Genomic DNA, 20,720 nt, shown 5'->3' on the forward strand with positions numbered 1-20,720 from the left:
GTGTGTGTGTGTGTGCTGGAGAGATATGCTTAGCTCCAGAAATTTAAGTTAAACGGCACCCCTGCTGAAACATTAACTGAGAACACACGCCCTGTGTCTCTTTTCTCTCTCTCTCTCACGCGGACACACACACACACACACACACACACACACACACACACACACACACACACACACACACACTTTCTCTCTAACACACAATTACTCCCTCTAGGTTCTCTCTCAAACACACAAAAACACCCAGACACACACATACATACTGTGCACACACTCCCTCTCTCACACACACTCCCCAGTGCCATTATCCGAGTAAGTGATTCATCGGTGGATCAATACCTCCTCTCATTTTCCCTTTGACAGACAGGGAATTAAAAGCGAAGGGGGCTACAGGAAGCGCGCAAGCTAATTAATTGGGCTGCGAAGCGGCGGATGCTATCACACGGGGATTAGGGGCCTCGGTGCTGAGCGCGGGAAACGTCCACCTGAAGGGTGATGTGTCACTCGGCAAAGATCCGCTTCTACAAACACACAGACACACACGCACGCACACGCCCACACACAGGAAAAAACAGATACAAGAGACAGTGAAGGAGAAGCAGGTCAGAAGATGAGGAGAGGTAGAAAAAAATGCTGCAGTGTGTTTGTGTTGGGGGTTGCGTCTTCACATTACAACATCTCTAGTTGTTACAACAAGTCTAGTTGTTGGTCACAGGTTCTGCACACACACACTCACCTCAGATGGGTGGGCTGTGGTGGACGCACATGTCGACACAGGAAGCAAGCTGTCCTGGGGCCACTGGATGACTGCCGTAGAGGGCTGCCAGGTCGCTGTGCTCTTCGGTGTTTTCTGCTGCTCTTGCATGTAATGCGCATGCTGCTCACCGCTCCACGAGGTCATTCAGAACTTCCTGTGGCCTCCAAGTGACCCTGCAGCTGTGAGGAATAAACTTATGGCCTTCCTCAATCTGCCGTTGTGCATGACACTACTCTACTGGACACTCTTCCATACACATGATTACTTATAAAACACAACCAGATTTTCCATTATCCATTTGATACATTGATACAATCTTGAAGAGCTTCTCAGTTTTAGTTAGTGTGTTTATTTAAGGATTTCAATCAAAGCATCCTACAGTTAATGATTCTTTTAAAACTTGACCATTTAAAAAAAAAAGATAAATAGGAGGACAAGTACAGGATAACGCCAAGAACAGAACTCTAACTAAGGCTAAGACCCATCCTCGCCCATGTTCGGATGTGAGCTTACAGTAGTGGAAATAAATAAACAATAATGTCCACACATTCATATACACAATACAAGCTATAGTTCTTCCCAATCCACACACAATCAAATGGAATGCAACAGTTTGCCTGAGTGCGATAGTACACTTTCATCTTTTTTCATCTTAAATTGACACATCTTTTTATCTTTAATCAACAAGAATATATGCAGTTATGCTTATTAAAACCCTTCCTTTTTTTAACATAACATTCACGTAATAAGTTGACAGCTTCTTGATCAGATTACGTAGGATTTCAGAATAACTGTTGTGAATACACAAATGCGTACAGAGCACATCAACATTTCAACATTTCGCCCTACTGCTCTACGGTGCGGGCTACTGTGCACGTGGTCCTTGGGCTGGCTTATAGATGCTCTTAAGTAGTAGTGCTGATTTGAGTGTACATGTGGAGGCAACACAATGGGTAATCTGTCATACAGAAAGACACTCAAGTGGGCCTTGTGGTGCTTGACGACAAGAACAAAACAAAAAAAAAAAACAACGAACATTCTGGAACAGGTAGCTAAGCACTTGCTTCCGGCAGCATTTTAAAATAGTCTCTTCAAAAAGGTCAGATGTCCTGTTTGCTTTTCACCCCCTCTAGGGAGACAACAACAAAAAGAGAGAGAGAGGAGGGGGAAAAAAGAAAAACAAAAAAGGGATTACATGCATTCGGTCCAAAGCAGTTGTCCAGTATCTGTCCCAAACATTCGCCGATCTCCACTTTAGCACTAAACAGAAGCCATTGACCAGTGCACGGACTGTTACTTCATTGCACCATCAGGGAACGTCTGGACACCATGTCCTTGACTGTATCTTTCACAGGCAGAGACAGGAATCGGCCAGATTCATGCAGAACTTGATCAAACAAGCAGAGAAGCTCAAGATGAGTTGAGTTTGAAATGCATTGGTTTATGATGACTGCAAAGTAATGCAGGACGGCTGGAGCTGCAGTTGGTGTTTATACACACATAATGGTGTTAACTTGTGTGTGTTTGTGTGTGTGTGTGTGTGTGTGTGTGTGTGTGTGTGTGTGTGTGTGTGTGTGTGTGTGTGTGTGTGTGTGTGTGAGAGAGTGATGTGGATTTCTGTATATGTGTGTGTGTGTGTGTGTGTGTGTGTGTGTGTGTGTGTGTGTCTCAGGGTGAATGGTGTCTATCTCTTGGGCCTGTCAATGTCATCAATGGCTGCCAGGAGCTTCTGTCGGGCCTTCTTGTTGATGTGAGAGCCCAGACACACATTCACCAGGTTGGCCAGCTGCTTCATTGAGTACTCCTAGAAACAGAAAGACAGACAGAAGGATCAGACAGACAGACAATGGGAATGTTAACACTCATGAACTGTGTTTTTGGAATTGGAATTGTGGATGGAATTAACACAGGTCTATTTTTACCAAAGTTGCTTCACCTCTGTCCAGTCTATTAACTCTTCGTACTTTACTCTGTTAGTTTCCATAACAAGCTACAACGTTCCAACAAAGCTAAGGCGACAACTTCATAGCCTTGTCCTTGTCCTCTAGAGCATCGGTGCCTCACCCGGTGGTTTTTGATGAACTGCTCCATGTCGTTCTCGGTCAGGTAGTAGGCCTTGATGTAGGTCTCCACAAACTCCTTGTCGGGGATGGGCCGCAGGTCGGTGAGGCGCTCCAACTTGGTGAGGAACTGCTGGAAGTCCAGCTGCATGAGGGCACGTCCCTCGTTGCTACACTTCTTCACATTAGCATAGCTGGCAGACAGATGGACGCAGAGAGAGGAGCAGAGAGGTGAGGAAGGATGAGAAGAAGAGAAGAGAAGAGGGATTGATAGAAGAGAAGAGGAGGGGATGTTTAGATGGGCTCTCTCCTGAGGAATACTTTGCATGACTTCAGGGCCCTACCTCAAGCAACCGCAACCGCAGACAGACAGACACACACACAAACATACATGCACACACACATACATAAAATGTTCCTGGGGTAACCCTTTTTTTGAAGAATTTGTGTTTATTTTCATAACACACGTCAGTCAAAGAGGCGCATATGTTATGGGCTTTGCCAGGCAACATTACTTATCCGCTTTTGATGACTGATTCCGACACAGCCGCTGCCTCATCAGACGTGCTGCTGAATGAATAACGAGTCGAAGAGAGAAACCCTTTCTCCTCTTCTCTCCCGGACTGTTAAATCCAGCTCGTAAAACGCGTTTGGTAAATTTGAAAGTCCTCCAACGCCTCCTCTGTCTGAGCTCTGGCGCATTGTTTAATGGCGAGATTTACGGAGATATGGCACCCTGCATGGAATTTTGTGAGCCGACATGGTATGAGCAGAAATCATAAAAACGGGCTAAGTGAGCGAAAGAGTGACTGAATTAACCACAAGGCTAATCTTGTCCACAATGCCGTCTTCACTGCCAACGCTGACTGTCACGATAAAAACGAGATTTAAGTATTGGCCTCAGTAATAGGAACAGCATACTATAACCATATTAGTGATAAACGATATACTGTATATCTAACTGTTAGTTCCAGTTCTATAGTTCTATAGTTCTAGTTGTCTTTATAGTTATCCTGTGGATGGGCCTTTAGCAGATAGGCTTACCGGGTGCCCAAATACAGTAATGGGAGCACAAACTGCATGCAGATATTTTTTACACAGAGGTCAGGTAAAAAAATAAACAAAAAAGTAGACATGTGTCCCTGAGCACAAACACCTATGACTTGAGTCACAAGGACCTGCTGATCCACAGAGGCACTCCTAAGCAGTGAATGGACACAAAACACCTCTTACAGTGATTAGTCATAACATTCCCTCAGAGGAGCTTCTTACAGAGGCTGAAGTGTCAATGGAGACCTTTTGCCACAACACAAAGGAGTTGTTGTTATGAGGCATTCCTCTTTTTTCTTGACCTTTTCATGATTTGCCACAGCTGAGATCTGCTGATATGATGACTATCTTCAGTGTGGGGATCTATTCAATCTCAGTCTTGGTTTTCCACATGAAGAGTCAATAAGGTGTATTGATCACATTCTAGATTTGGTTCTACTGTAGCTTAGGTTCTAAGGCCAACTCTTTCAGGATAGTGCTGACGGTACTATACTTGTGACACCATGACTTTATAAACAGACAGCACGCTGAGAGTAGTTCTTCAGTGTTTGCACAGAAAATGTTTTGGGTAAAAAGAACCGTCTCAATGTCTCTGTGAAAGTGAATTGGGATAAGAGGGGGGTCTTTTTACTGCTAGGGAGCAGCAGAGTGGTGCTGGATGTAGACATGTGGTTTTGGCTCTTGGCTGAGCAGCCTGTGTACATATAAACAGCTCTGTCACATTGAGAGTGCGAGTGTCCGAGTCTGACAGCCGGTGCTGGCAGCCACTCCAGAGGGCACGCGGGCACGAATGCTGTGCGAGTACCGTACACCCACACACCAACAGGATAAACAAACAAACAAACAAACAAACAAACAAACACTCTCACACACACACTCTCACACCGACAACACGCCCACACTAACCCAGCCACTGACAGTGTGAGTGTGTACACACACACACACACACACAAATGCGCGCACACACTTTCACTCTCTCTCTCATCTCTCTCTCTCACACAGACACACACACACACACACACACACACACACACACACACACTCCAAACTCCAAACATGGCCAGCCAGTCAGCTGGAGGGGCTGTTGACGCCCCTGTTTGCTTTTTGGCTGACAGAAGAGTAATTGCTTTCTACAGAGCTACAGATGCAGCTGAGCTCCCAACTTATCTGCACTTACAGTATCTACCAACTGTTTCTTCCCTCTTTTTTTTCCTCCCTCTCTTCGTCCTTTCCTCTCTCTCTCTCTCTCTCTCTCTCTCTCTCTCTCTCTCTCCTCCAGTGTCTCCTTCATGTAGTCACAGCACCTGTGATGCCACTGTTACACAGAGCTTCTGAATGCAAACACATAGCATTTTGTCCGTGCCTGAGTTTGTTTATGGAGAACAACAAATAAGACTGTTTCTAAAAGGGCCACTCCAGAAACGCCAAATAAAAGGGACATTCCTGGGAAAAGCATCTTCTGATGTGACCGGAAGGACTAGCAAGTAACAACGCAGCCAACACTGGTGCATGTACATCGGCGTGTTCATTAATATGAATAAAAACTCTATGCATAATTATGTGCATAATGTATGTCCTTAATGCATCAGTTGGTTTCTAGATTGGTACACTTGGACGCCTACTAAACGCCTTTAGCGTGAACCCCATGGGGAAAAAAGACGTTCATTTCACTCCATTCCTGTATCCTTTCATCAACACCCATCCCCATTCATCTAGTCAAAAGGAGCATTCAGTGTTCATCTTTTCCTGGTCATTTTGTAGACTGTTTTGGCCTGTTGACCTTCCTCAAGGTCATCAAGCAGGGAGTTCCCTTTATTGAAGAGACATTTATTTACACAGAGTCAATGTGTGTGACACTTTCTTCAGTGTGTGCTCATCAATTCTTGGTGTGCATCATTTTCTGATTCATTCTTGTGGGGACTCTGGCTGATTTACGGGGTCATACTCTCCTGTCCCTCCCTGCTCGTGGACAGGTCAGATTGTTTCATCTCCGGTGCAGACGGGGGACATGACGCATCTCTTTTCCCCCCACGATGAACCGCCCGCTTCTTAACAACCCCCCCCCCCCCCCACTGCTGCGGTGATGACTCATCTGCTCAGATAACTGGCAGAGGACCGTCTTCTGTCTTCTAATAATAGCTCCGTTTCTCTTTTTAGACACGAACAAAACTCACACACTACCCTACCCATTGCGCTTCATCCCCAGTCCCTTGGCTTAACATTCATTTCAAACACTGCGTCCTCAAGAAACTTCAGTGCAGTTTGTGTTCAATCCTGCCGTCATTGATCATACTCGCTTCGTGCACATGGGCACCTGTGGACCCGTAGTTGCTCTCATTATACTTGGGGTCAATGTATGCACTGTTGGTGCCCTTGTAGCGTAGTGGATTCTGCGTCGCCGCAAAAAACTGAAGGGTACACGCCACGGACGTCCACTGAGAGTCGCACGTATGCCCTCTGATGAGGACATTCACGCCCTTCACGCCAACATTCTGGGCCAGATGTACGTACATTTGCGAACGTAGCGTTATCAGCGTCATGGACACACCGCAGATTGCGAGCGCTGTCAGACCCAAGTTTCCGTCGTATTTATCATTCGTTCAATCCTTAGTGTAAACTGCGCCCTTCTCTGCCTTTCTCCGCCCATAAACGCAATTTACGAACGTCCACAACTGAATGGCAGCATCTACATACAAGCGCAGTTGAATGAAGTTAACTGATGACAACATTAAAAAGAATCAAGAATCATGAAATAATACCATACATGATAAGATGTAAACAAGCAGGGAGATAATGAAGATCAGTAGGCTAGTTCTACTCAAACTACTTGTGCACGTAGGCTATGGAAGATTGGTCAAATCTAGCAAGTAGGAAAGTTTAAGTGAATGACGTGAAAGTGAAAGTAAGACATTCGAAAGGCCAAAGAAAGTTGAGGTTGCTTTTGGTAGTACAAATACTTTCACCACAAAAACTGGTGCTCTAAATAGCGATTCTGCCTTTGAAATGTTCTCTTATTGACGCATTGAACTGCAATTTGGATTAACACCTGCTTTTACAAGGCGGAAGTATTTAGGCGCAGAATAGACGTGCGCTTTCAGGAGCCTTTGTACACACCGCGGAATACATAAGTAAGCGCTCTTTACTCTTCCCCTCCCATCTTTTTACGCTGAACTCCCACTTTCCCCTGGATCCTCCCATGAATGCATATGCATGACATGACAAACGCAATCTGCCACTTTCAGCTCCCATGACAGGCAGTTTGCGCTTTTACATCATTGCGGCCTGTTTGTACATACCTCACAATGATTTTACACGCACATTGCGAAACAAATACGCCTGAACTGGGCGCAAAAGCGTTAGTACATCTGGCCCTCTGACCCTTGCGTACTCACGGTCAGGCAAAGTATAGCTTTGGCCTTCCTACTTTGTACCTCTCTCATGCGCAGCACATGTAATGCATGGATGGAGAACACTGCTTACCTATCAGTTTTTGTCTCCTCTCTCTCGTCTCTCTCCTAGTTACCTTCCTATGAGAAAAATGTAGTGTGGGAAGCCTTGTTGAAGTGAGGCTCCCTGAGAAGCAAAGGGCTTCCGATCTCGCTCCCTCGGGCCCCCTGGAAGCATTTGAGCCCTGAGCTGCATCGGAGTCATAACCCAAGCATGTTTGGAGGAGTGTGTGTGTGTGTGTGTGTGTGTGTGTGTGTGTGTATGTGTGTTTTCTCTTGAATGCAGTTAAATGCATGTAAGCATGAGCGTGCACACGTGTCCTGAAGTGCATGCAAGTGAGTACCTATGTTTGTGTGCACTTCAGTGTGTTCAAGTGTTCCCAAGAATGTGTGTGTTTGTGCGTAAATATTTGAGGGCCTCTGTGCATTGTGCTTTCAGCTCGGCACCATGTGCGTGATGGACCCTCCCAGCATGTCCCCTACCATCTTGACTCCCGTCTCCACAAACCTCCCAAGCTCCTCCACAGCCACGTCCTGATGCAGTCTGCCAAGCGTGCACAGTGTGTGCACAGGGCTTTCCCCTTGCAGCAAGCAGATGTTTGCACAACTGGGCTGGGAAGAAGTTTCTAGCTTAACAAGGGGAGCTCTGAGAGGGGATCCAAAAAGTGGAAAAAAAGAGAAAGAAATGACAGATGACGAAGGGGAAGAGGAGAGGGGAGGGGAGAAGAGAGGAGGAGAAAAGGAGAGGAGAGGAGAGCAGAGGAGAGGAGAAATGAGAGGAGAGGCGAGGTGAGAAGAAGAGGAGAGCAGAAGAGAGGAGAGGACAAGGGAGAAAAGGAGAGGGGAGAAGAGAGGAGAGGGGAGGGGAGGAGGGGAAGAGAGGAATGTCTGTGGGGTGACTCGGTGTGGGCAGGTAGTGTATTCCCTCCATGTGAAGAGGATAAGCTGGGGGAATAACATGGCCAAGGCTTCCTTCTGCTTGGATTTGTGTGAGGGAGAGAGACAGAGGGAATTGTTCATCTCCTGACCAAGGTATGTATGAGTGGGCCTCAAGTACACACACACACACACACACACACACACACACGACACACAGATCAAAAGTACTCATAGATCTAGACAAATAAATCACAAGTATGTATGGTCACATAAACATACTCTTGTACATGCATGCACACACGCACACACACGCGCCCACACACACAAGCATCCAGACAAAGTAATCACAAGGACATAGAGACCTGTGCACGCTCTAGCATGTTCTCTCTCTCTCTCTCACACGCTCAAACACACGCACTCACACACACACAGAAATGTCCGCATCCAGAAACTTTCTCCACATGAACACAAAAGGAGAAGTGTGTCAAAAGAAAAGATGGATGCCTCAGTAGGAGTTCAATAAATAAATAAATAAACTCACTCTGGCATCCTAACACCTGCACGATCTCCCTACCTACAAATCAAATCATTCGGCAGACGAAGAATTTGAAAGATGAATGGAAACCTTGCCTCGAAACAATCGCTCCTGCCTCGCCCACTTGATTGATGGAAAACAAATATCTGAGTAGCGTCTTGGCCTTTCTTCCACTGTAGTGCCATTACAGGCATGTGATGGGATTAGAATATTGTTTTTTCTCCACTGGCTGCGCATAACTGTGGACTCCTGGTATGGGAATGCTGGTTGCAAACAGCATACCAAAAGCATTTACATTATTGTAGATTAATGTATGATGTATGATTTTTTTTATGCATACATGAGAATTACATTACATATTCAGAGGATCATTTTGTGTGTGTGTGTGTGTGTGTGTGTGTGTGTGTGTGTGTATGTATATATGTATATACAGTGGGGAGAATAAGTATTTGAACCCATGCTAAAGTTGACTAAAAAGAGGAATATAAAATAATCTGTTAGAAATTGATCTTAATGCCTTAATTTAAAAAATGATTAAAAATCCAACCCGAACACCAATTTTAGTGAATGAAGACTGTATCGTAAATAAATAAATGTTCTTCCTTAAAATACAGGGGTAATAAGTATTCAACCCCTATGTTAAATTCCTATAGAGGCAGGCAGATTTTTTTATTTTGAAAGGCCACTTATTTTATGGATCCAGGATACTATGCATCCTGATAAAGTTCCCTTGGCCTTTGGAATTAAAATATCCCTACATCACCACATACCCTTCACCATACCTAGAGATTGGCATGGTGTTTTTTTTTCTTTCTATTAGCTGGTTTGATGTTCATTGAGTTCAATGCAAATCGAACCAGCTAATAGGCGAACTGAAAAATCTCTAGGTATGGTGAAGGGTATGTGGTGATGTGGGGCTATTTTAATTCCAAAGGCCAAGGGGACTTTATCAGGATGCATAGTAACCTGGATCCATGAAATAAGTGGCCTTTAAAAATAAAAAATCTGCCTGCCTCTATGGGAATTTAACATAGGAGTCAAATACTTATTACCCCTGTATTTTAAGGAAGAACATTTATTTATTTATTTACGATACATTCTTCATTCACTAAAATCAGTGTTCTTAAAGGTTGGATTTTTACTCATTTTTTTTAATTTAGGCATTAAGATCAATTTCTAACAGATTATTTTATATTCCTCTTTTTAGTCAACTTTAGCACAGGTTCAAATACTTATTCTCCCTACTGTATGTATAGCACTGTGCACATTTCTTGCTCTTTATGTTCTATGTGAGCTGAACATTGCTGACACTGTGCAGAACTTAGCTAAGCTGATGCTTTCATCTAAAGCAACCCCAGAGAGGTGTGGGGATTAAAGTTAGGAACATTTCTGTGCCTAAGGTTATAAGAAATGTTTGAAGCCTTAATATAGACATTTTCCATTTTCAAATCTTAAACAACCAGCCTACACCTGAAACTCATCCTTATGTACCCTGAAAGCTAAGCCTTCATGACTCTGGCTTAACCTTCAGTTCACTAGAAAATCATGAGCATTTAAGTTTTACACCACAGATATAATGGGGAATGGTAGTGGTAGACATCTAGATATAGACATATCGAAGGATACAAGCTATTAAATGTATAATAAAAATGTTTTTTTTTTTTTACATAGAGAAGTGGGTGTTTGTACTATGAAGGTGTGACATGATGTGATAAAAATTGGACGCAGGTGGTATACCAGAATAGAACTTTCATCATGAAATGCTTTTGATAGTCGATTAGAATTGAGTGGGCACTTGCCATATCGGGGTAGAAAAGCAGAGAAGTGTTAGTGAGTGAGTAGTGAGTGTGCAGGTTAAGAAGCTAGAGGACTGAGATGGAAGGAGGGCTGTGAGACGGGAGAGAGGTGTAGAGGGGCTGGGAACACTCACCCCTCCACCAGTGTCCGGTTGGCCAGGCGGATGCAGTGCTCCCACAGGACGTTGGAGACGGACAGAGGGATCCGCACCTGCCGAGACACCTCGCTCAGCCGCTTGTTGAACTGCTCGAATTCCTGAGGAGCGCGCACGCACACACACACACACACACACACACGCACACGCACACGCACACGCACACAGACACACACAAAGTCATTTGTGAAAACAGAAAAACTCCATTACAGCTACAGTTTTTTGTTGTTCTTGAGGCTGTGGTGAGGCCGGTCATTTTTTCCCTTTATTTCCGCAGCACTGGCCAAGTTGAGGCCCCAACACGGTGGGATCTGTGGGAGCTGACTGTGAGCTTTTGAGTGTTAGTTGAGCTGAACGGTCATCCGACGTCTGGATGTCGACGTAGTGATGCTAGCTAGCTAACTAACTAGCTATCCACTATCGTCAACCATCAAGACGTCAACGCACAAGCTGTGTCAGGATTTCACCTTGCGAAGCTGCTGCTGCAGGCCTACGTTTCGCCACTGGACTGTCCAGGAGCAACGTACAGGAACATCATGCAAGCGACTTTTTAAATCACCATGCCGGAGAGAAGAGAGAGCCGCCCACGGCCACGGCCACCGCCCCCTAATCTGCTGGCTGATCTGCTCACCGGGCTGAAAGGGGACTTGTGGACTAAACTGCTGGCGAAGCATCTTTTTATTGACCCTTTCAAGAGAGTTCCATTATCAGCATCATAGTTGGCCCCACAAGGCTTCCGTTTTAACATTCCATATGTTATCTTAATGCGGGAACCAAATAGAACGTTCAAGCATTGTTTTTGTTTTTATTGTTGAAAGGGTCAATAATAAGATCTACACTCCACAAGCATTCTCCTTTTTGCCCCCTTGATACTATCTGATTATTATGGGAAAACACAGAGTAAAAATACCGGGCACGAGTCCTGAACTATGAAGCAAATCACAGGCCTTCTACAAAGCCCTGCTGCTGTTTGTCTAACCCAGACCCAGCAATCCAACGCCCACCTGCCACAAGCATCGCAAAACCCATCGCTTCCATATTGTAATGAAACTCCCCACACCGCACACAGACATCCCAGAAACCCCTTGCCACACCAGCGTGACTGCCCTTTTTGGCAGGCTGCATGCGTGTACGCGAGGACACACACACACACAGACAGACACACACACACACACAGACAGACAGACACACACACACACAGACAGACACACACACACACAGACACACACGCGCACACACTGCTCACAGAAGTGTTGAATCAGCTGTATGCTGGCTGACTTCTCTCTTTCGTACAAAAAAATAAGAAAAGAAGCAATCTTTGCTGGACAATATCGTTTGGTAGCACAGAGAGTCTGCCAATAACTACTTCCACAGTGTTTGAGAACCTTTCATTAAAGAGCAGTTTTAGGTCTTCACTGATATCTTATCCACAGCAGAGTAATTAAGTGAACTTAATTATTTTCGTAAAGCAGTGAAAGCATTCATTCTAACTCAAACTGAACTGCTTAACAGCTTTTAATGTCAGGGCAGAGTGATGTGAGTTAACTAGATAAGTTTGTGTAGAAAGATGTGGTCTTAGTGGTGATTTATGTGAAGCTCACATTCAGATTATGCTCCGACACACACACACACACACACGAACACACACACACACACACACACACTAAAAATGGAACAAATCATACGCTATTATTCTCTCTTTAAACATCCATGCCAAAAGCATGTGACTGTGCGTTTATAAATAAGCTTGAGCTATACACTCACTCTGACGCAAAGATAGGAATTCTAATCTTTTAAACAGAAATTAATTTGTTCCAATAACACCGTAAGATAAACGGATTACGAATAGGATACAGCTATGTATAGGTCTGTTTATTTTGACACGACAGAGCACGCAGTGAAGAATGTGCAGCGAGGATGATGCAGTGATCGGTCAAGCCAGTGAGTGACCAGTGGAAATGTTTGTTTTCCGACCCCCAAACACCCACACAACTGCGCAATTAGACCGCAGCTCAAATCAGGGCACATTTGCCCAGCCCTGCACTCCATTGTACGGGACACACATCTGAGAGGTGTTACTTTTTCCCTGAGACTCGCATTCTGAAAATGCAGCCAATCTAAATGCAAATATCATCTCACTCTAATAGCAATTCATGTGTGTGTGTGTCCGTATGCACAAGCACAGACAGGGTCTCTCTAACTACGTGCCTCACAAATTAAACTGCTGAACACCTCGGAACAAAAAGTTTAACAAATGACCTGAGAAAAAAGAAAGTAAAAATGAAAGAAATGATGAGCTGCTATCTCCCAAAGGATCACTCCTGCACTGGAGTGAGCAGGCTTTTCCGGCCATTAGCTTTGCAGACTCTACCATCCTCAGCGTAGCCTTTTAAAGTCAAGCATTATAAATAAACGATGAGCCGTTTCAGACCTATTCCCGCATTAATTGCACCCCATATTTAATTCAAGTCTAAGATCGTCTGAGTAGACTGAGCCAAAGATGATTTAAAAAAATAAAATAAAAATAAAATATCATAAAGGAGGGGAAGAAAAAAACTATAAATTGGGAGAGAATCTGGGCTCTGACACTTAGGTGAGGGGGGCATCGCTAATGTAGAGCTTGGAAGCTTCCACCAGTGAGGAGTGTGGGGAGGAGGATATTATCTTTTCATTGTGGGCCAGATCCATGGAGCAGAGGGAGGAGAGTGAGAGTAAGAGAGACGGAGGGAGGAGAGGAAGAGAAAGAGAGAGAGAGAGAGAAAGAGAGAGAGAGAGAGATGTAGAGCAGAAAAAAGTGAAAGTTACGCCGCAGCGCAGTTCAGGACTTATGTAAATAAGCCTTTCACTCGACACATGATTATGCGCGTGTGGAACACTCTCTGGGGCTTGGTGTGCAAATAAGCTTCACTTATAATTTAATTGTTTAATTGTTGAGTGTGAGAAAGAGAGAGAGAGAGAGAGAGAGAGAGAGAGCAAGAGCGAGATAGGAAAGAGTGAGAGAAAAAAAGTCCCATCTGTTCACGCCGCAACCTACCCAGTGCAACTCTCATGCTCTCTTCCCACCCTGCCACGCGCCATGCAAATAGCTCTGTGCCTCCCCATACAGAACACACTGCAATGGAATGAATGAAGGGTGCATGAATAAAGATTTGCAGAGAGAGAGAGAGAGAGAGAGAGAGAGAGAGAGAGAGAGGAATGGAGAGTGTTTTAGGCAGATGGAGACAGAGATAATGTGAGCGTTTTAAAGACAATGAGATAGAAACAGCATATCTGTGCTTGTGTGTGTGTGTGTGTGTGTGTGTGTACGGCCAAATTCTCTGCTTCCCAACTTCTAGAGCGAGAGCGACTTTTAGAAAACGACGAGGCCTAAGAAGCCAGACTCTCCTGGCCGCACGTCCCTCCCTCCTCAGGCTGCCATTTCCAATCAGTCATATCCTGGCAAATAATTGATAAGTGCGACCTTCTCCGTCAGGAGGCCAAAGCAGACGGCCAAGCGATTAAGGTGGGGTTATGGGACATATGAGGCCTTCCGACACAGATCTCTCACCTCTCACTGAAAGGCCAGGACTCAAGGAGGTGGTGGTGGGGGGGGGGGGGGTGTTAGGGGGAGAGGAGAGGTGTAGAGAGAGGTGCATGAATAAAAGATGGAGCATTTTATTTAAAGGAAAGTTCCTCATTAAGCCAGTGTGTGTAGGGAGGAAAGCAGAGTGATTGGCAGTGACTTGAATCTAATGCTCCGTCTGTCTGTCTGTCTGTCTGTCTGTCTGCCTTCCTGCCTGCCTGTCTGTCCGTCTGTCTTCCTGCCTGCCTGCCTGTTTGTCCGCCTGTCTGTCTGTCTGTCTGTCTGCCTGCCTGCCTGTGGAAGTGGATGGAACTGGACTGAGTGGGATAGGGTGAGATTGTTCAGCCACTGAGGGGAGATCAGAGTCTTTGATGTGGTATGGTGCAGGGGGAGATGGATGTGGGGCATAGGGGGTAAAAGGGTAGAAGGGAGGGAAAGAGAGAGGGATGATGACAGATTGAAAATGAAGAGATGGAAACACCTACGGAAAGATGGACCGAGCGATGGAGTGGGGCTGGAGGAAGGTGAAGACAGAAAAATGTGGGGAAAAGAGAGAGAGGGAAAGAGAGCAAGAGAGAGAGAGGGGGGGAGCAAGACAAGACAGAATAAAAATGAAGAGATAGAAACACTGATGGAACACAAGGTAGAGAGCAATGGAGTGAGGGGCTAGAAGACAGTGGAAAAAGAGAGATGTGAGGGAAGAGAAGAGAAGAGAGGAGAGGTGGTGAAAGAGAGGGAGAGATACAAATGAGGGAGAATGGGACAACACAAGACACAATGAAATGGAGAGACAGAAAGATGGAGAGATGAATCAAGGCTAAGAAAATGAAAACAATGAGAGCAATGGAGAGGATTAAATCAGGAGGGGGTGGGGGCAGAAGAGATAGCTGGAATTAAACTCTTGGGGGGGAAAAGACAACATAAATGCTGAAAAGAGAGATAGACATCTGTAAAAGACCTATGTGAATAGTGTGTGTGTGTGTGTGTGTGTGTGTGTGTGTGTGTGTGTGTGTGTGTGTGTGTGTGTGTGTGTGTGTGTGTGTGTGTGTGTGCTTGCGCTCTAAAGGACTTTTAGATTTGTTCTCTCTCCACCTCCAGGGACAAATCTCTCTTCACCTGCGTTGCTCCCCTTGGACTAACCAGCTGCTCAATCTCCACCACCCCGCAGGGCTCTCCCACCGTTACGACCACACCGCAGCCCCCTACGTCTCACTCACTCACTCCACTCACTGCGTCACAGCTAAGGAGAGCTGAAGCTTGCCAGGCCACGCTCCAAGGTTAGGATAAAACCGTGACAAGAGCCCAGTTCAGGTTTCAAATCTCTGGCATCGAGCCCGTCGTATTGATCTGCTAGAAGCTTCCGCTTGCACGCCGGCAGGTGAACCGTGGGCCAGTCGATGTGAGATCATAAGTCTGAGATGGCTTAGTCAGCGTTAATTGCCTCTGGGTAGTCTCCTGTGCCTTGGGTGGGTTTTTGATATTCTACGTCGCGCACAGCTGGTGCTGCCCCTTTAGATACCTGCACTAAATTCTTAGATCACCTTCTGCACTGTCTGGCTTTTTACCGTAATCAGTACATTAACAAAAATGAACGCCTGCCCTTAAGAGTCTTATTTATGGTTCCAATATGACCACAACTACAGGACCTGTATATTTCTTAGGCACTTACAGTGTTCAAAGACTTTTGTGAAGTGAAGAGACAAACTCTTCAACAATACACTATAACCATACAACGGCAGTTGCAAGGACTGCCTTATATAGCCTTACACAGAAAGATGAGGCTGTGAAAAGCACTGAGCTATAGTCAACAAAGCGCTAGCTCAATACTGAGCTTTTATCATCATCTTCTACCAAGAGCAGGAACAATACAGCGACACAGATGTTCAAGATCACAAACAGTGTAAAGAAAATATGTCAAACACATTCAGTTTTCCAGAGAGCACACACACATACACACACAAAGGATTTTTAAACAGCACACACACGCACACTGCACACCACACACACACACAGCATTTATAACAACAACACACACACGCATACTGTACACACACACAATTCACAATTTATGCACACAGACGACAACACACACACACACTGTACCTTCAAAAGGACATCCACATACACATTGTGCTGGGACATGATCTCCTTGATGTCCCACTTGACCCCAGCCATGAGGAGCAGCATCTGCTCGTAGTCGATGGCTCTGGCCGCAACAATCCAGTAGATGGGCTTCCGCAGCTCGCTGGCCGTGGACACAGTCTGTCGTGCCGTCGGGGAGAGACGCAAAACAGAGGACATGTCTGGTCAGTTCTCAAGAACCTCTCAGTTCAGGGTTCCACCAGCTGAACAACAGGTGTAACGCGTCTCCATTTTCATTTTTTGGTAACACTTTATAATAACTACACAATTCATCATTTATTAAGCTTTTGTTACTTATTAGTTAATGGTTTGTTCATCATTAGTAATTTATTTTTCATACTTAATTTATCATCAGTAAAGCATTTGTTCACACAGTTATAAATGGTTTGTTCATAGTAAATAAGCCTATATCTGAAATATGTTAATATATTATTATGAATACTTAATAAATGATGCAATAATATGTTTTTGATGAAGTAATATTTCCATTATTTAACAGTTGTTACATACTGTACACATGCACTAATAATTAGTTAGGATGAGGATACATATTTTATAAACCTCTTCCTAATACTATGATTCATGATTAACTCAGGAGTTACAAGTGGTTAGTTAATGATATTTTGTGAGCTCATCTAAAGTGAGGACGTTTTATGCCTTGCAACACATTTACAAATGAGTTATAAAGTTTACATTTGCATTTATTCATTTAGCAGACACTTTCACTCAAAGCGACTTACACGTGTCAATGAAATGAAGGGCAAAGCCACATTGGTGGACGCCGGGGCTTGAACCCCCAACTTTACGGTTTTCTGCATGCTCCATATCCACTACACTACCTCTATCCAGTGGTATTACAACAGTCAATTCAAAAATATAATAGAGATATGCGTGTTTACTATGAACAAACCATTTTTAACTGTGTGTAAACATGATTTACAGATGAGAATTAATGTAGGAATAATGCTTTACAAACAAAGAGTACAGCATTTAATACAGATGTTTAATACTACATGCTTAACAGTGTGTAGTAGAAGAAAACAAAAACTCTTGCATAGTTGTAAGTGTTTCTTTTTGGGCCAAGGTAGTGTAGTGGATAAGGTGCTGGACTAGCATGCAGTAGCCTGAAAAGTTGGGGGTTCGATTCCCGGCTTTCACTGTTGTGTCAATCGATTTAATTGACATTTGTATGTCGCTTGTCTGCTAAATGAATGAGTGTGAATGTAATCTTTACAACTCATTTGAAAATGTGTTGCAAGGCATAGAAAGTCCTCACTTTAGATAAACTCACAAAATACAAAACACAAAACTAACCACTTGTAACTCCTGAGTTAATCATGAATTATAGTATTAAGAAGTGGTTTATAAAATATGTATCCTCACCCTAACTAATCATTAGTGCATGTGTATGTAACAACTGTTAAATAATGGAAATATTACTTCATCAACAACATATTATTGCATACTTTATTAAGTATTAACAATAATTGATAAACATATTTTAGATATAGGCTTATTTACTATGAACAAACCATTTATAACTGTGTGTACAAATACTTTATTTATGAGAATTAACATAGTAGCAATGCTTTACAAATGATGAACAAAGCATTTTGTAATAGTTTTCAACTGGTTTATAATGTGAAAATGATTTCATTTATAAGCGGTTGTTTCATTATTAATTAAGTATAAATCATGTACTTACAAACATATTTTTTTAAGGCTTATTTACTATGAACAAACCATGTATAACTGTGTGAACAAATGCTTTACTGATGATAAATTATGTATGAACAAGAAATTACTAATAATGAACAAATCATTACCTAATACTGTAAGTAACAAAGGCTTAACAAATGATGAATTGTGTGTAGTTATTATAAAGTGTTACCAATTTTTTTTATTTACTTTTTTGTTTTGTTTTGAAGTTTGAGAGAGAGAGAGAGAGAGAGAGAGAGAGAGAGAGAGAGAGAGAGAGAGAGAGAGAGAGAGAGAGAAAGAGAGAGAGGAGAGGGTGCACAACGGTGAACAAATATTAAATCACGTGTCCCACTCAATCTGACAGCACCAAAGATGTGGAAGAGCAGAGGGGTGGGGCAGGAAAAGGGTAGCGGGGGGGGACACAATGGGGCCAAGGCTGAAAATACTTTGGAAGGTTTTGGGGAGGAGCACGGCATGACGGAAAGCCAACTCTCTCTCTCTTTCTGTCTATGTGTCTATGTGTGTATGTTGTGCGTGTGTGTGTGTGTGTGTGTGCGTATGAGAGAACAGGATGTGTGTGTGTGTGTGTATATGAGAGAACAGGATGTGTGTATGTAAAAGTTTGTGCATGCTCATGTGTTTGTGTGCTTGTGCACGTTTGTGGGCTTGGCCCTGTTGATAACTGTGAGCCGTATGCTTCAGGTGACAGACAAAGTAGAGTGTTCTGTTCTGTTCTGTTGTTTTTAAGATGGTAGAAATCAGCCTTTGAAGCTCGGGGGTCTAGTCACGACTGGTGGGTGGTGAAAACATGAAAGATGATGTAGACAAGCAGGGAAAAGGGCACATCCAGAAATAGTGTGTGTGTGTGTGTGTGTGTGTGTGTGTGTGTGTGTGTGTGTGTGTGTGTGTGTGTGTGTGTGTGTGTGTGTGGAGGAGGGGAGGTCGTCTAACCTGCGAGTAGAACTGCTGCAAGAAGGGCTTCTTGGCTGAAGGCATCATGGCGTCAAGGTGCGACTGCAGGAAGTCAAACTGTTCCGCCAGAAACACTCTGCGTGAAAGAAACACATCATGCCCTTGACTTTTATCTGGAACTCGACTGACACAAAAGATGATTCACTGCCAGTAAGTGTTCCTCTCCTTGTCCAAACAGACACCTTTCCTTTGCTTCATGAACACATTTTCAAGCGGGGGGCATTCTTGGCTGTGAGATCTACTAGAAGGGGTTAAATCGGGCATTATCTCTCATTTTATCCAGTAGGTAGGTAATGCTGCCCTGCCAGGATATCTTAAGGTACATGTAGGTAGTAGGTACGGTAGAGTTTATGGATGGCTTTAACTAAAGAGCCAGACATATCTCCAGCAGCAAAACAGATAATTCATATGTAGTGGGGAAAAACTTTACATAATATTATGATATTAATATATCAAATATGAATAATGGTGTATTCAAGACAACTCAAATCCTACACTTGGCCCTTTCAAAAATTATTCTGCTAAAGAGAGCAAAAATCTGGCTTCATCTCTCATTTCTTGCAGAAGGTAAGGGGAATCTAACCACGGCAGGGGTGTAGCTTGTACACAGTCTCAACTAAGAAGCAAATCTCCGGAGGCAACATAGGTAATTTCCTATCCACTGGAAATAATTCAGTATACCAAACCATCATGCAGCCATTACAATCATTTCCCAGGACAAGCAGCTGCCCTCGGCATTAAAGCAGGAGGCCTATGCTAATTAAGGCAATAGAGCTTAACATGACATTATGGACTTGCTGGTGCATGTTTGCTGATGTGAGGGACTTTTTTGTTTGTTTGGGGTTTCAGAAAGTTAATCACGTTGATTTTCCCCCGCTGTTAGTTGCACAAAATCCAATTCTTATCCAAACTCCTGCCAAGGTATACAGATGAGGGTGAAAAGAGCCATGAAGGAAAAAAACAAAACAAAATCAATAGGCCTTCTGAAAAAACAAACAAAGGCCAGACCCTGGCCGATTACAACTTCTTTAAAAGGGCCAATCAATGCCCAAACTTTCTTAGCTGTCAAGACCTCAATAATTGTGCACATTTAAGGAACACGATCAGGGCAACAAGCTCAACAAGTTCAGCGGGCTAATATTACATCTGAAAGCCGGTGTCTGTTAGCCTGGCTAACGTCAGACATCATCTCATTGAGATGGGGTCTGGGAACTAGACATTCATTTTCTCGTATTCTCGGGTAACGTCACTTCTGTTGACATTCAAACAAAACAGTGAGCTAGCTCGCTACTCACTCACCCTCCCTCCCATGTGATTGAAACTCTCCTAAACGCGCATCTCGTCGGTGATTGGCTGGATCAGTTTGTTATGTTTTTATGGTCCAGGCTGGACCAAGTTGTTTTTGTTGCTGTTTTTGGAGCTTGGGCTGTCTACAAAGACAGTGATATAATTATGCTTACAACTGCAACTGAACATACACATCGACTTGAGTTGATTTGAACAGAGTAGGGATGACAGAGTACAGAAGACACAACCAATGAGCAATAGAAGCATGGAGAAAATGGAGGAAGATGATCTTGCTATATGATAACTTGATAGCTCTGTGTGTGTGTGTGTGTGTGAGAGAGTGTGTATGTGTATGTGTATGTGTGTGTGTGTGTGTGTGTG

At 43.8% G+C, this 20,720-nt stretch overlaps 1 protein-coding gene across 1 annotated transcript in view; it reads right to left on the bottom strand.

Annotated features, from left to right (window-relative positions):
- Positions 1-1,083: 1,083 nt before the first annotated feature.
- vps50 (VPS50 EARP/GARPII complex subunit) overlaps positions 1,084-20,720 on the bottom strand; it is a 136,744-nt gene continuing 117,107 nt past the window's right edge. Inside the window, exons 25-30 of the mRNA XM_042075866.1 lie at positions 19,032-19,128; positions 16,341-16,499; positions 10,655-10,776; positions 2,819-3,008; positions 2,401-2,558; positions 1,084-2,279 (exon numbers count right to left, since the gene is read on the bottom strand). Of these exons, the coding sequence (XP_041931800.1) occupies positions 2,439-2,558; positions 2,819-3,008; positions 10,655-10,776; positions 16,341-16,499; positions 19,032-19,128 (688 nt within the window). The 3' untranslated portion in view covers positions 1,084-2,279; positions 2,401-2,438. The remainder of the gene's footprint in view (positions 2,280-2,400; positions 2,559-2,818; positions 3,009-10,654; positions 10,777-16,340; positions 16,500-19,031; positions 19,129-20,720) is intronic.

The sequence above is a fragment of the Alosa sapidissima genome, chromosome 21 (assembly GCF_018492685.1).
Source record: "Alosa sapidissima isolate fAloSap1 chromosome 21, fAloSap1.pri, whole genome shotgun sequence".
Classification (NCBI taxonomy): domain Eukaryota; kingdom Metazoa; phylum Chordata; class Actinopteri; order Clupeiformes; family Clupeidae; genus Alosa; species Alosa sapidissima.